The following is a 14,443-nucleotide window of genomic DNA, read 5'->3' as shown; positions in this document are numbered from 1 at the left end:
ATGTTTTGAGATTAATGAGGTTATGATATTTATGAGAAGAACTCATGTTTAACCTTGCAAACCTTGTAGTACATTTCAAAGATACATAAAGGTCATTTAAAATGTGTTGTTGCCAACAAATTTATGTTTATACTCTGACGGGGAAAAATATTTATATGATGTTTCTGCGTGTATCTGTCAGAGTAGCCATAACCTCGGCAAAATTAAAAGTTATGTATGTATGTATAACATAATTCACTGCGGATTTTATGTTTTTATGATAAAAACTAATATGCGAAATATAAGGCTGTGAAGACATTAGAAGCATTTCATTCATTCATTCATTTCATTCTTATTACGGACAATTGACTCATTTTTATTTTGCATCGATACTCTAAGCACGATCTTTATTACAATTGTTTTTGAAGTAGTTTAAGGTTTACTCGTATTTTTTTGTAAAGATTTACATAATAACAATAACGTAGGTATTCTTAACAAGTTATTAAATTGGTATTCGCCATCATCAGTAATGTTTGTAACGAGCAACCAGTTAATATTTCGCAACGCCGTTATGGGACCATTGATAGTACGATAAAATCATCGACGCAGAATCGTGATCGTTCCAAATGAAATTGAAACACTCGCGAAACAATTTTCTGCGCGGCGGGGCAGATCGCGCACAATTCCCCCGGTAAGAAAAAATTCACCAACGACTTTCTTTCATTATCAATTTCCTAGATTGCCGGACGAGAAAACCACACGAATCGGTATCGAACGTGGACGGTAATCCAAGCTCCGATTACATTTTTCTGACCAGCAACATTCTCGATACAATGTTATTATACTTAAGATGTCTATTCCATAATTTAGATACACGGAACAATATACTATTCCGAGTAACTGACACGACGATCGATAGACTGGATCGCGAGATCTAATCGAGATAACTGCAATAGGGCGCTCTTGTCTTCGAAGTTATCAGCCAGGGATCGGAAGAAATGTCAAAATTGGATCGATACCGTGAAGGTGTTAGCAAAATTGATAGTTTCAGCCTTGCTTAAAATTGTATGTCCTCAGTTAATGACAAACTTCGGTCGATACTAGTTATCAGAGGGGCCTATAATAAAGTGGTGATAATAGCGATATACAGTTTCCAATTTTTCCAATGTTTCATCGATACCTGCTATTTGAAAGTGCGAATTAAAAATTGAACTAGACGTACAATTCTATTTTGTTGTCGTTTGTTTTCTATTTCAATGTTTTATGAATTATCTGACATGCAAAAACAAATTGTTTAATGCTTTCGGGAGGAATATCGATGAATTCTAATTTCTAAAGCAGTAAATAAATAATTGAATTATATATATAATAAGCGATCAGTACTTTTACTTTTCTCAGTATTTAAGACTTCAATACATTTCATAATTATCCGAGGAAAATATACTTAGTTTTTCAAAAAAACTCGTCCGTAAAGGGTTAAATTACAGGTAACTATAGTTTCTATCATCTGCTGAATGATTTTCTTCGTTAAAGAACTGATTTTGGTTTAAGCATTGATAAAAATTAACAAGTGTAAGTAATACAGTGATTTCTCTATATATGTCGCCAAGGTCTGGATGATAAACGTCGCGGAACTATACCCACTCCCGCGGGGTGTACCCCGTGAGGTGCCACGAAGCTCGAGAGGATTCGAACGCCGAGGAGTGTAAACATAACACGGATCGGGTATGTCTCCTGGACGATACATGACTCTGGCAAGACCCGCGTTGTTGACATATATGGAGAATTCACTGTACATGTACAAAATTGCGATATTATTCTCCCATGCGGACACGAGCAACAATTTCGGACTTTCACGCCGAATCATAATCAGAATTCAAATCTCACAATGTTCGATAATGTTTAAATAATTATGCAGAAACCGATGAATGTAATTTATTTAAAATTAAAAAGCGGAGAAAATTCGGTAACACTCCAGAAGTATCATTGTTTCAAACGTTTCAGAGATTCTGAGAAAAATTATAACAATCCTGATCGAATTTTCATCCGTTTTCTCTGGCATCTGTGAGATATTAAATGAAATGGTAGCATGTAACAGTTACCAAAGTTTTTTTAATTTCTTAAGAATTTAACATTACGTTTTAACTGCAATTCTTAACTGCCTGAACACTCGGAGACCGTTCGAATAATACACAGGGTGGACCACGAATCGTGACCAGTAAAGATTACTCTGTTATTAGCAGTCCGATCGAAAGATCAGACATAGACTTTTATCAGATATAGCATGGTTTCAAGAGAGCTTTCACGTGATTATAGCAAATTTGTTGTCAACTACTTTTTGTCGTGATTTTTCAAGGTCACCTTCAATATTTTGTAAATACACATAAAATTTTTTTGCGTCTATCTGTTAGAGGATTTCAAGACAAATTCGGTAAGTATCATAACATAACATGTGTTATTTTTTTATCGTTTAGGTCGAGGAAAGATTAAAGAAATACATATTCTAGAATAGAACTGTAATATTACAAACGGTATCATATGCTACGCCATTGTACGCGTTGCGATGTTGTTGATAGATCAAAATTATTGGTTTCAGCTCTTGCCTACGGTTTGTAAACATTTTGTTCTGTACATTGGAACAAATAAAAGAATGTTTATCACCTTCTATGACCTTTGCACTGATAGCTGAGCATACATCTACAATTCTCTGGAAATCTGGAAATCGTGCAGCGTATAACTGTTGAGCTAACACTGAATTACGCCCGCACTCCCCGTAAATCAAAACCATCTCTAAGTTTTCGTCGATACTGTAACTCATTATGGAACGTGTACACATACGAATACCGCAAAGACTACTAACGATTCACTTGTTCAGATATCATTAGATGTGTTCCAATGTACTGAACGAAATGTTTACAAACAGTAGGTAAGAGCTCAAATCAATACTTTCGATCTTTCAACAACATCGGAACGCGTATAGAATATGTATTCCTTTAATCTTTTCTCGACCCAAATGACAAAAAAAGTAACACATGTTATGTTATGATACTTACCGAATTTATCTTGAAATTCTCTAACAGATAGGCGTAAAATTTAGGTGTATTTACAAAATATAGAAGGTGACCTTGAAAAATCATGAAAAAAAGTAGTTGACCATAAATTTGCTATAATCACATGAAAGCTCTCTTGAAACCATGCTATATCTGATAAAAGTCTATGTCTGATCATTCGATCGGACTGTTAATAACAGAGTAATCTCTACTGGTCACGATTCGTGGTTCACCCGGTATTTTAAAGTGGGACTATTTTTCACAATCAAAAAATGGAACGAGATGATATGGCATTATATTTTCTATTTTTCTAGCAAGCAAATTGACGGCGAGCTAGTTCTCCGTTTTGGTAGTCGGCCGACCGTCCCCATCGATATTCGTACGCACGCATCGTGCGGAAACGAAGAGAAAAGAAGGCAAATAGATAGCCGACAGAAAGGGGTGCGCAAATAATACAGGCGTGCGATTAATTCGGTACTATTGAAAACCGCCGAAGCTCAATTTGCCCGTACACCGCTTCCCTCTCGGCGCGGCGGTGGAATGGATTTACGACACAACGCATGCGGATTCCGTAAAAATCTTAATACAATTTCCTAGGAGATTAAGTCCGTGAAGTGTATAATTACACGAACTGCTCGTACACTTCCTTTCGAGCCGGGGCCGGGGATTACATATCGCCATGTACTGCATTATGGAGTGTGAATAATTATAGTAGACGGTGGAAGCAATGAGCACATGTACGCGCGCGCGCGCGACGATTAACAAAGAGCAACGTTACCGCTTTTCGAAAGGCCTCCCTCGCAAGAGAGTGGGAGAAGGGTGAGGGGGGGGGGGGCAGAGAAACCTCCTATCGAACCGGCAATCTCGATTAGATCTACGGATCGACGCTATCGATCGTTGTGTCAATTACAAGGAACCGTGTATCGGCCCCTGTAAATTATGGAATCGACATCTATTATATATATAGAAGACCGCTGGCACGATCTATCTGACGCGTTTAATTGAATTTGCCGGAATTCCTCGAGGACGCGGCGCTAGAAATTCAAGCATGAGGTCGCGAGTTAGTTAAAACATATTATAACACTTTAAAAAAAAAGTTAAGAAATTTTAACGACCACGATATTCATTCGAAATTGATTTTTTCTTTTCATTTTATCAGAGTGAAAGGACTTAAATTTTATTCAAATCATTTTCTATGTTAGTAATAGTATGAAATACATCAGCAGGTGAAATTGTACGAGCATTAACACGGAACCCACCATCACCCATGATGACCGATTTCAATGTTATTACTTTGCAGTTGTTGAAATTGTACTGATGCTTCCATTCAATTTTATTAGACATTGTTTCTTCAGTTTTTTTAGTCCTGTGCATTATCAGAATGCGACTTAATTTAAGAATAAAAATTGAAGCTGAAGTTTTTAATGTTTCTCGTGCATGACTACCAATGCGGAGTTCCGCTTAGGCTTTCAAATAAAAACAAAAAGTACTCGAAAATAATTTTGAATCGGATATGTGACACTTCATTGAATCCTTCCGTTGACACTGCGCGCGTTCTGGTAGATATTCGGGGCGATAGGATCGCCCGATGCTAGATAAACTTGTCTGCCTGAAATTTATTAACATTGCGCGCGCTCGTGTTACGAACGAGACGAAATCGGGTTTATAAATATTATACGAGATACGCTTGTTCAACGGCGAACAGGTTTCACGGTACAAGCGCTGACAGCGTTGCGTTATCAGCGAACCAGTTACCGCGCAGTGGCTCGTGCTGATCCCGAAAATTTCAAAACTTCTGGCGCGTTGTGTCTACAAGCGTCAGTTGCATAAACGCGGCCGACTTTTTTCTACGTCGATCATGTGTCGGCGGCATCCTATCTGGAACTAGCTACACGTAAGTTATAAATAGACGGCGGATCTTTTTGCAAAATAAAAGTTTCCCGCTTGAATTGCAACGGACTTAATTTGCTGAATAGGTTCAAAATAATATAACAGTATTTTCCAATTCTTCAAATGTTTTTTCTGGTTTAAATTACTCATTTTTGTCATGAATGTATAAAATCCGCTGTCCAGTTACGAGTCACTTAATTGCATGAAACACACGTAGTTTTCGAATTCTGGCTGACGTATGTGAATTGTCTTCCATTGTTCTCATGATTGGAATTAGCTTACATTTTGTGACATAATGTTGTCCGGTGCTTTGTAGCGGAAAATCTAATATGCAATATACTAATCAAAATTTTTTGTTATAATGTTTTGGAAGATTGCATCACAAGAGAAACGAAATTTAGCACTAACCATACCGAACATGAAATGTGACAGGTATACGTTTTATAAAAATTACAAGATTGGATTTATCTCGATTTCTCGCAATTTTTCTAACAATATGTGGTTGATTGAAGAAATTTATTTGACAACATCTAATGGAACCAAATTTAATTAATTAATTGCTTGTAATGAATTACTTGTAATTTCACTAATTACAAAATAAAAAATGTGGAACCGGTCGTGGTACGGTTAGTGTTAATGTCAATTCCAATTTCAAGTGTAATTTAATCACGTTCATTCCTCGTACACTTCCCAAAAATAGTTTCACAAAAGATTTTCAGTTAACATTCGTCTCTTTTTGTTTCACAGTTTCATTTGACTAATTATTCTTTATCCATAATTCCGTATGTCAATCAACCGCATCAAATTACGTTACAGTCATATAGAAATAAAAAAGTTTTAAGAATTTAAAACAGAGAATGAGTGAATTTTCACGTAAAGAGTGTACGAGGCTTAATGAATATAAATATGTTAGAGTAAGATACATTCTATTAGCTTGGTATCAGTTTTGATTATAATAATAGATCAAAATAATTTGGTATTTAGAAATTCGAACTCTTGAAAGACCGAACAATGTACCATAAAGAACTCTTCTGTTTTCTTTGGATTTAATTGTTCTTTGCGATCGCTATCTGTGACTGAAAAGGACGAAGCGAATTGACACGTCTCTCAAAGTATTCTCTTACTTTGTACATCATGTCTTAATCTCAAAGTTTTTCTTCCAACATAAATACAATTGCTATTCTCGGCTTGCATAAATTTACATTAGCGTGCGCGATGCTCGCAGTTCTATTCTTACTTTAGAACGCAACACAATCGTGGTAACGAATTACACTGTTGGTTATAAAATGTTGGTCGCACGTTTATTATTCAATAAATAATTGCCTAGATAATAATAATAATTATTATTATTATTCAGAATATAATAACACAAATGTCATATTACATTTATTTGACTTTCTTTTTGACATAAAACTATTATTCATTTATTTCATGTTTATATAGAGTAAACGAACTTTTTGAAGGAAATTAGTGATAACTAGACTGCGGATTTTTATACAAAATAAAAATAGTCTGAATTAATTGCAACGTACAGAGGCTGCATAGACATTTATTTAATTCCTTAATAATATTAATGAGTTGGAAATAACGCAAGAACACTTTTGAATGCTTCAAATATATTCCCTGTTTTGTAGTTGACCCACCCATTTTTCTATAATGAAAAATTACTCCTTAAATAGTGGTTCCTTTAAGATGTCGCATTTATTTAATTTTAATACACAACAGAAAGTAGCAGTCTCGATGCGAAAGAAAATATAAAAGAAACTTCCGTTTCCTTTTGATCTATACGATGCATCGTGATGCTACATGGGAACGACAAGCTGTCAACAAGCAAGATAGGGCTCGGACAAAGCTACACCTGCAGCGATTTAATCATTTAGTGGGTACCGTTGAAAGCCCATAATCGGGAAGATGAAGACGCACGGCAGTATCGTGTTCGCAAAACAAGACGAGTCGCTAGCATCCCCATCAGAACGAGATTTTTCTGTCATTTGCGCTAGGAGAGTTGTTTATGCACGGTACATTCTTACCACGTGCCAAATTACATTAAAGCCGGTACGTGTCGAGCATGCCGGGGCATCGATATCTCGCCGCGATGCGATTAGGCCGACCAATTTCATGAAATAAAATTCACGGATCTGCGCGCCGGCCGGTATAGAGTTTTCGCCGTAATTTACGCGATGCGAACAAGGGACATATTATTTCGCGTAATCGCCCCTCAAAGTATATGAAAAGTAACTCGGGGCCCGCGCGGTCTATGTTTCATTAAACCGCCACGGGGGAAGAACACGCTCGGCCATCAAACTACATAACCAGCTATTGCTCATTTAATTATTGTATCCTGTCTCATAAATTATTCATTTATGTACGTTTGCCGATCTTCCGGAATTATTTATTACGTGTACGTGAAGGGGGTCGCGGACGCCGTCTAATTATTCGCGCAAAAGACCGATATTTCTGCGCAATTTATGGATATCCCAACCACCTATCCACCCCTCGGGGTCACGCTATTTCACTCGTTTTTCTTTTAAATAGCATCGTGTTCTCAGATGTCGCGCTTCTTGCCACTCCGATAAACGGTACTTTACCATTTCATCGACAATTTATGGTCCACTCGAAAATTGCCCTTCGAGTATTGGCTACCTGATGATCTAACGCATTAGCTACCGGAATTTGTTTCGTTGTCCATCTTCACTGCGAAATGTTCTACTAAATACAACGTTCTGTTGTGTATTACGACTTTAGACAACAAAGTGTATACAATTGACTGTATTTAAAATAATTGCGAGATTGAGACCGTCATATATCTGTAACAGTGGCAGCCAACGAGTTAAGTATTTATCGCATAAAAGTTATGTCACTTTCTACTCATTAGTCATTATTAACCTTTCAATAACTTTTTCCAATTTGCTCCAGTGGATTTAAGTTATTCGAGTTTGTTTCGTCACAATGTAGTTGCTAATGTAATTGAAACGATTTTTCTGAAAAATAATGCATTGTGTCGCAGCTCTTTTCATGGAAATGTTATCCTTGTTTTCCAGATTATGTTGATATGATAACGGGAACTCTAAATCAAACACACATTACTCTAAATCATATATACTTTCGTTATCACGCATGCATGTACTAGTAAAATAAATATATTACTTTATAACCCCCCGAAGAAAAGAGGAAGAAACGATTTTACTCAGCGTAGTAAATACACGAATAAACAAGTCACTGATATGATTGATAAAATAATATGTTTAATAAATGTATTTTGCTTGAAACATTAAGCATACGAAACATAAACAAGTAATGCGAAAGAAGTAATTAGAGAGTCGAAGTAAAAGATGTAAACGGATTGTAAAGTATCAGTGGAACGTCAATGAACTCGATCGTTCGTCTAATAGAAACCAGCGGACAGCACGGTATTTAAGTAAGGTGTTTGCTCGAAATGGGTAAACATGGGAGTATTCGTTTAGCAGAGAAATATTTACAGGGTACATTTCCAAACCCAATACTACCTACCTATGCTCTTATCCACACATTGAATCCGGTATGGAAACAACGGAACTAAATTGTAAAAGGACGACGGCCGGTAATTTCTCCATTACAATAGATATTTCATTGGTTTTCGTTTCAATTATTACTAGACTGCGGATTTTCATGCAAAATTAAAATGGTCTGCATTGATTGTGGGCAGCAGGAGTGAAAGAAAAACTGATTTCATCCCTCAATCACTTTGTTATATTAAAAACAACATTACAATATTCTTAAATTTTTCTAATCTTTTACTGTTTTATATTTCACCCAACCAATTACTTCATAAATGCAGTCCAGTTATTACGTACAGTTGCAAACTCATTGGGCTATGTGAAGTTGTATTTTTCAACTACACATCCCTTAACTCGAACATCATGAAATTTCCTTGTATTTCGCAACGAAAATAGTCGCTTTGTTTCGCTCTCAACGACTTAAAAATTCAATTTACAACTGCATAAAATGCAGAAAGTTTAATGTAAGTATTAGCAAGATTCGGGATTTTATACAACCGGTCAAATGTTAGAGCCATGTGTGTTAAAGTAATTTCTTTCATAAACCGAGTATGCTGCGTACACATAGGAAGTGGTTGTATATAGTCTACATATGTGTTATTTTAACCCTTTGTACTCGAAGCTATTTTAACTCCAAAACGAAACATTTCTTCCTACCTATAATATTTCCCTTGTATATATTTTTTTCGTGTTATACATACGAAAATGGTGGAATTTACGCGTACAATACTGAAATGTTTAATAATGTAAAAATTTAACAATGTAAAAAATATTTTGAACAATGATATTGCAATTTTTAGTGATGCCTTATAGTCACCATTCGATTGCTAAGAGTATCTAGATTCTGATAGAGTATCTTCATTGTTACTATCAAAAAGAGACTAGACTCAATCAGTTTCTCTGCGTTATAAAACAGTTTTGCGGGTCGCTACTTTATGATCTTGTGTATACGATAAATTCAAAAACTGTGTATACGACAAGTAGTGTGATCGCGTGGTTCTGCGATTTGAAAATGAACCTGAAATTACAATAAGGACAAAAGCGAGAAAACGACCAGACATTGAGAATACTTCGGCATGTCTTATGACTTCGTGTTGCTTCCAAAAATGAAATTTAAGCTCAAACGGTGAAGTTTTGACATTATGGAAGAAACTGTGAAAAGAAATCCGAGTCATTTTATGAAAGTCCTATGAATCAGTGAATTTAAATTTGGCTGCCGTTCCCTTCGAAGTAGTCTTCTCTTTTGTCAATTGTTTTCAGGAAATTAATTTCTCCAGTTTCTATTCAACGTGAACTGTAATTTCATTTTTCGAAATAAGAAAACGTCATAAGGAACACTTATTTCGCGTTCGTCTTTTATTCTTCTAAACTCGCTGTCAAATCGCATGACAACCTAATCACTCTTCAATTAGACTGTTGATCTTCGCTACTCGATGAAATTTGACAAACTGATATATGTACATATAAAGGCATGCAGAAGTTACCCGCAACGAATTATGGATTCACGTCCGATTTCATTTTGACGGTATCTATCAAAAAAAAAATGGAGGAATACTGAGGGCATATTATAGATTTCAAACAAAGTTTTCCACAAACGAGCATTCTACATTTCCCATTTCAATTGTATTGCATTTTATGCTGTTGTTTATGTAACAAATAAAATATAAGAATACAATACAAAATTGTATTATATATATTATATAAATTGCTTATACATATTATAATTCGTTAAATATCCTGTGATTGTGATATTATATTTAGGTGGATCAGTAGAACATTAGTTACGATATCTGACTTCATTGACAAGCGGTGAAGAACAAAGTGAAAGTTCAGAACAAATTGTAATGCAGAAAATAAACAAGAACCGATACTAGAGCCATTTCAGATCCCACATTGAACTGACAAAATAACAGTTATAGAACCAAAATGAAAACCTATTCAAGAACCGAAACCCAAACAGAAGACGGTTGCAAATTTTGCTTATTCATAACAGTTATTTGAAATAATGGTTCTTCACAATGATGTTATGTATATTGTGATTTAAGCATGTTATAATCACAAAGTTTATATAAGTATTTTAGACTGCTATTTTCCGAATCGTTTCAAGCCCTAGCAAACCCTTTACGACAAGACGTTGCATGATGTTATCATGATCACTAGGTAATATAGACATTTTACTGTTTTTCATAGCTCTCTTTAATTCCTGGAAAGCAATAATAATGGATGAAAGTGTATCGTGTCTAACAATCCGACCACGTATTTTGAAACGTTCGTCAGAGTTAGCACAGAGCATAGACGTCGTCCTAACGGATTAACTCCGTCGGTTTCTCAGATGAACAATTTTACATCAGATTGTTGTATTTACATCAGATCTGATGTATTTACATCAGATAGTGTCGATGTTAGTTCAAACATCGACTACCCAGAGGTATTCAAAATCAGAAAAACAACCCGCTCCACGATTCACCAGAGTACTCTCTTCGTGGTACCCAGACGCTTATAATGTATCGGATAATGTATATGATTATGTCGAATACTTAGGCAATGAATTATATATCCTTATCTCTTAACTCTCATACGTTTCTCAGCGTGAAAATTCATCTATTTACTATTTTTACATACTGTAAAATGATTGATCTCCTTCTGTCTGTATTGTGAAATATATTTCTTTAAAATGTGATATTGCGAATGAAACATAATTTGTCGACTTTAATTTTAAACCAAAAATGGAAAAAATATTATCCCGGACTATTTTACGCAATTATTTCTGAGGAGCGTGTGGGGGATAATCTAAGTACCAAATCAACATATAAATTAATACGAGTAGAATATTTATTCAGATTGTAAACATAACGAGTATACAATCACTTAACTGGCTAGGGAGTAATAGAAATTAATATATTCTCAACCAGCTCATGTAATAATAATAATAAAAATAATCTCATACACTCAGGTATCTCACGAACAGACTCCGGATCTTTATGCATTGACGTCATGTGCACGTCTATGAAACACAGGAGAGCAATTACTTATATTACACAAAAATAATAACATTTTTAGTTTCATCTTCCTACAATGAGTTTTCCAACAAGCGAAGGAGAAAACAACCCCTGAAAAATCATGCATACCAGATAATTTTTGACCAGATAATGTCATGGATGTCCCAGGTAACCGAGTACCCGAGTATCTCATAAGTATTATGGCAATTTCGGTAGGTGTCCATCAGTGACGGAGGCATTAGGACTAACCTGTAGTAAGGGAATCCTTGATGAACATGAAGGTCCATGGGCATAGCGGGGTGCGTGGGCCCGTGATGTGCTGGCGCGGGGGCGTATTCACCCCCAGCGGACAGGGGAGGCTGCATCATGCCCGCCGCGGCGGCCGCGTGGTGTCCCGCGAGCATCGCTCCCCAGTGGAACCCCGGCGCACCCGGCATCGCCGACGGATGTTCCAGTTCGAGTCCGCGATGGCTCGCAGTGGGTAACACGCCACTTCCGGCCGATCCACCGGCGATACCAGCGGCTCCACCAGCACCGCTTCCGGCGACACCGCCGCCGCGGTGCATCAGCCAGCCCTCCACCACGAACGTGGATGTCGCCCGTCCGTGGAAACACTATAGGCCCTCTAACACCCAAGTCGCGATTCCACCTGTCAGTGCACGTTAAACAACAAAACACTTCTCCGTCTGTCGCGGAGCGTCTCGTCTTCTCGAACAAACTTACACCGTGAAACTCTCGTCACCCGATATACGTATGTATTACGGCGAGCTATACTAAATATCTCGAACAATCGTGTACTACACCGCGTGGAATAATCCTTCCACAAGACCTCCCCCTCTGCTTCTCTCACCAAATACCTCGTTCCACAACGAAACAATATTTATTAGAGACGGCTAGGGATCACTAGACACACTTGCCGGCACATGTTCTCGGGCCCCTCTCCGAGAGCCTGCCACTGGCCCCGGAACACGGCCCTACCGGACACCCTCGCGGAACAATCGCGCGTTATCACACGTCGACGTCGTCGTCGCCGGCGCGGTCCTCGCCGGATGCTCACGGTTACGCGGGGGAGACAGGTGTTCCCGTTGGTTCCTCTCGCGAGCCGCTGCAGCTGGACGGACCCGGAGAGTGGCGCAGCCTTTAGCTCGGCCATGAATGACGCACCGTACTTACTTCGAGCTACTTCGCGGAGGCGGGGCCTACTCGCGCCCACGTGACACCTAACCGCCTCCACCCTCCCCCTCCGAGCGTTTTGCCACACAGGAGAGCCGACCGTCCTTCCTACCTAGCCGCGACCCGCGATCTCTCTCCCTCCTTTCGGCCCCGCTCTCCACGCCAGCTGCCACCACCACCGGAACCCACCACCAACGTCGTATCCACCGCCACCGCCACCCCGCCGCCGCCTCCGACGCCCTGACCAAGCACCGTCGATACCGACGCGACGCCGCGCCGACCGATGCATCCGGAACTTGCACCCGGAGAGCTTCGATTCACAGCGTCGGGACGCTGCCCTCGTTTCCCTATCTCTTCTGTTGGGGTCGGTCAAGCTGGGCTATTAGTAACGATCGTGTTATTACAGTCCCGCGACAAAACTATATTAGGTGTATACGGTCATGGACAAAAAAATTAGTAGATTAGTAGATGAAAATTAGAGAGACCAAAAAATTCTTGTTACTTGCAGCAACCAGCGAGTCGTCGCAATCAACGAAAACATAGTTGAAATGCATTGCACGATAAACAACCTCTTGGCGACCAGGGGACTACGTGCATCAAATGAGTATGGATACAGAACAGTTTATTTTAGTAATTAAATCTCGTGCGATTTGAGATTTATCCGATAATAATTACGCAAAGCGGGATATTAAAAGTGCCAAATGGGGGGAAATTATCAATACTTTTTCACCTGAAGGTGCTTCAAGGCAAGAAAAATGGGAGTCTATATGGTGATCTGCGCGACTCTGACAACTTTCGAGGACTCGTCGACTGGTCGACAGTGCGTAAACGCCCTTAAGCTGCATGTATGTTGAAATTAGTATTCGCGAAATCGTTATTTCATTTCCCGAATGCTATTTCTATAGGAAGCCTGTGTCATTGTTAAGTTCTTACACTCCAGAACATAATGCTAATATTCGATGGTTGTATCTTGTACTCAAAATCTGGTGTAGGTTTAAATGAAAAATGGGCCGAATGACCAATGAACGATCATCACTTTCTAACGAATGAACAGAGGTACCTCGGTGGATGATAATTATCCGAGCAAACTTATCATAGGACCATCGAACGACCTCAAAATACAAGTTGCTAATCGTTTACGATTAGACGATAGATTTTGTTAGAAGGCATCGTAAATGTTATTTTTTCGTTTAATAAGAATTATGTCCATTCGCTGGGAGGTGTTCATTCAGTGGACAGGACACTCTAGTATCCAGTCACCCTAGTCGTTTCGCGTAGCTGCACTATGACCTCCAGGTAACTCCTACCATCAACCTATGAGACTTGCGAGGCGCAGGAACCGCCTCCGATTACGAGACGCGGAATGAGAATGCATGTCGACACCCCCGCGAATCGACCGAACCGTAGACGCAAACTCGTTCCGACGTAACACTTGTTGAGTCGGTTCACCCCCGCAACCGACCGCCGTCCCTCGTTGGACATTTCGCAAATGACCAAGGGATGTGCAAAGGAATTTCTGTTATCAGCACGGACCGGTTTATACGCAGCAAGACTTTCGGACCGTGCATGATTTTTTGTTTTTTATCTCGACCGTGTTCCACCGTGCTCCAGATCGTTCTCGGCATGGATAAATGGGAGGAAATTTATGTCCAGGACGCTTGGAATGCCGTGGAATGTTGCAATTGAATCGGTTGAACGGTAGACTTGATTATTTTCTTCGCTCATACGTTGTTTGTATACTGCGGAACTTTATGCAAAATAAAAAGTTCAATCAATCAATTATAAGACACAGAAGCTAAATGGAAATATATATCTT

At 38.6% G+C, this 14,443-nt stretch overlaps 1 protein-coding gene across 2 annotated transcripts in view; it reads right to left on the bottom strand.

Annotated features, from left to right (window-relative positions):
* LOC143363844 (protein trachealess-like) overlaps positions 1 to 12,592 on the bottom strand; it is a 311,845-nt gene extending 299,253 nt beyond the window's left edge. For both annotated transcript variants that reach the window (XM_076804378.1, XM_076804379.1), the window contains exon 1: positions 11,704 to 12,592. In XM_076804378.1, the coding sequence (XP_076660493.1) occupies positions 11,704 to 12,020 (317 nt within the window). In that variant the 5' untranslated portion in view covers positions 12,021 to 12,592. The remainder of the gene's footprint in view (positions 1 to 11,703) is intronic.
* Positions 12,593 to 14,443: the final 1,851 nt, after the last annotated feature.

This window comes from Halictus rubicundus, chromosome 2 (genome assembly GCF_050948215.1).
Source record: "Halictus rubicundus isolate RS-2024b chromosome 2, iyHalRubi1_principal, whole genome shotgun sequence".
NCBI classification, from domain to species: Eukaryota; Metazoa; Arthropoda; class Insecta; order Hymenoptera; family Halictidae; genus Halictus; species Halictus rubicundus.
The sequence above is the reverse complement of the archived record's forward strand: the minus strand, read 5'-3'. Positions and strand labels throughout refer to the sequence as shown.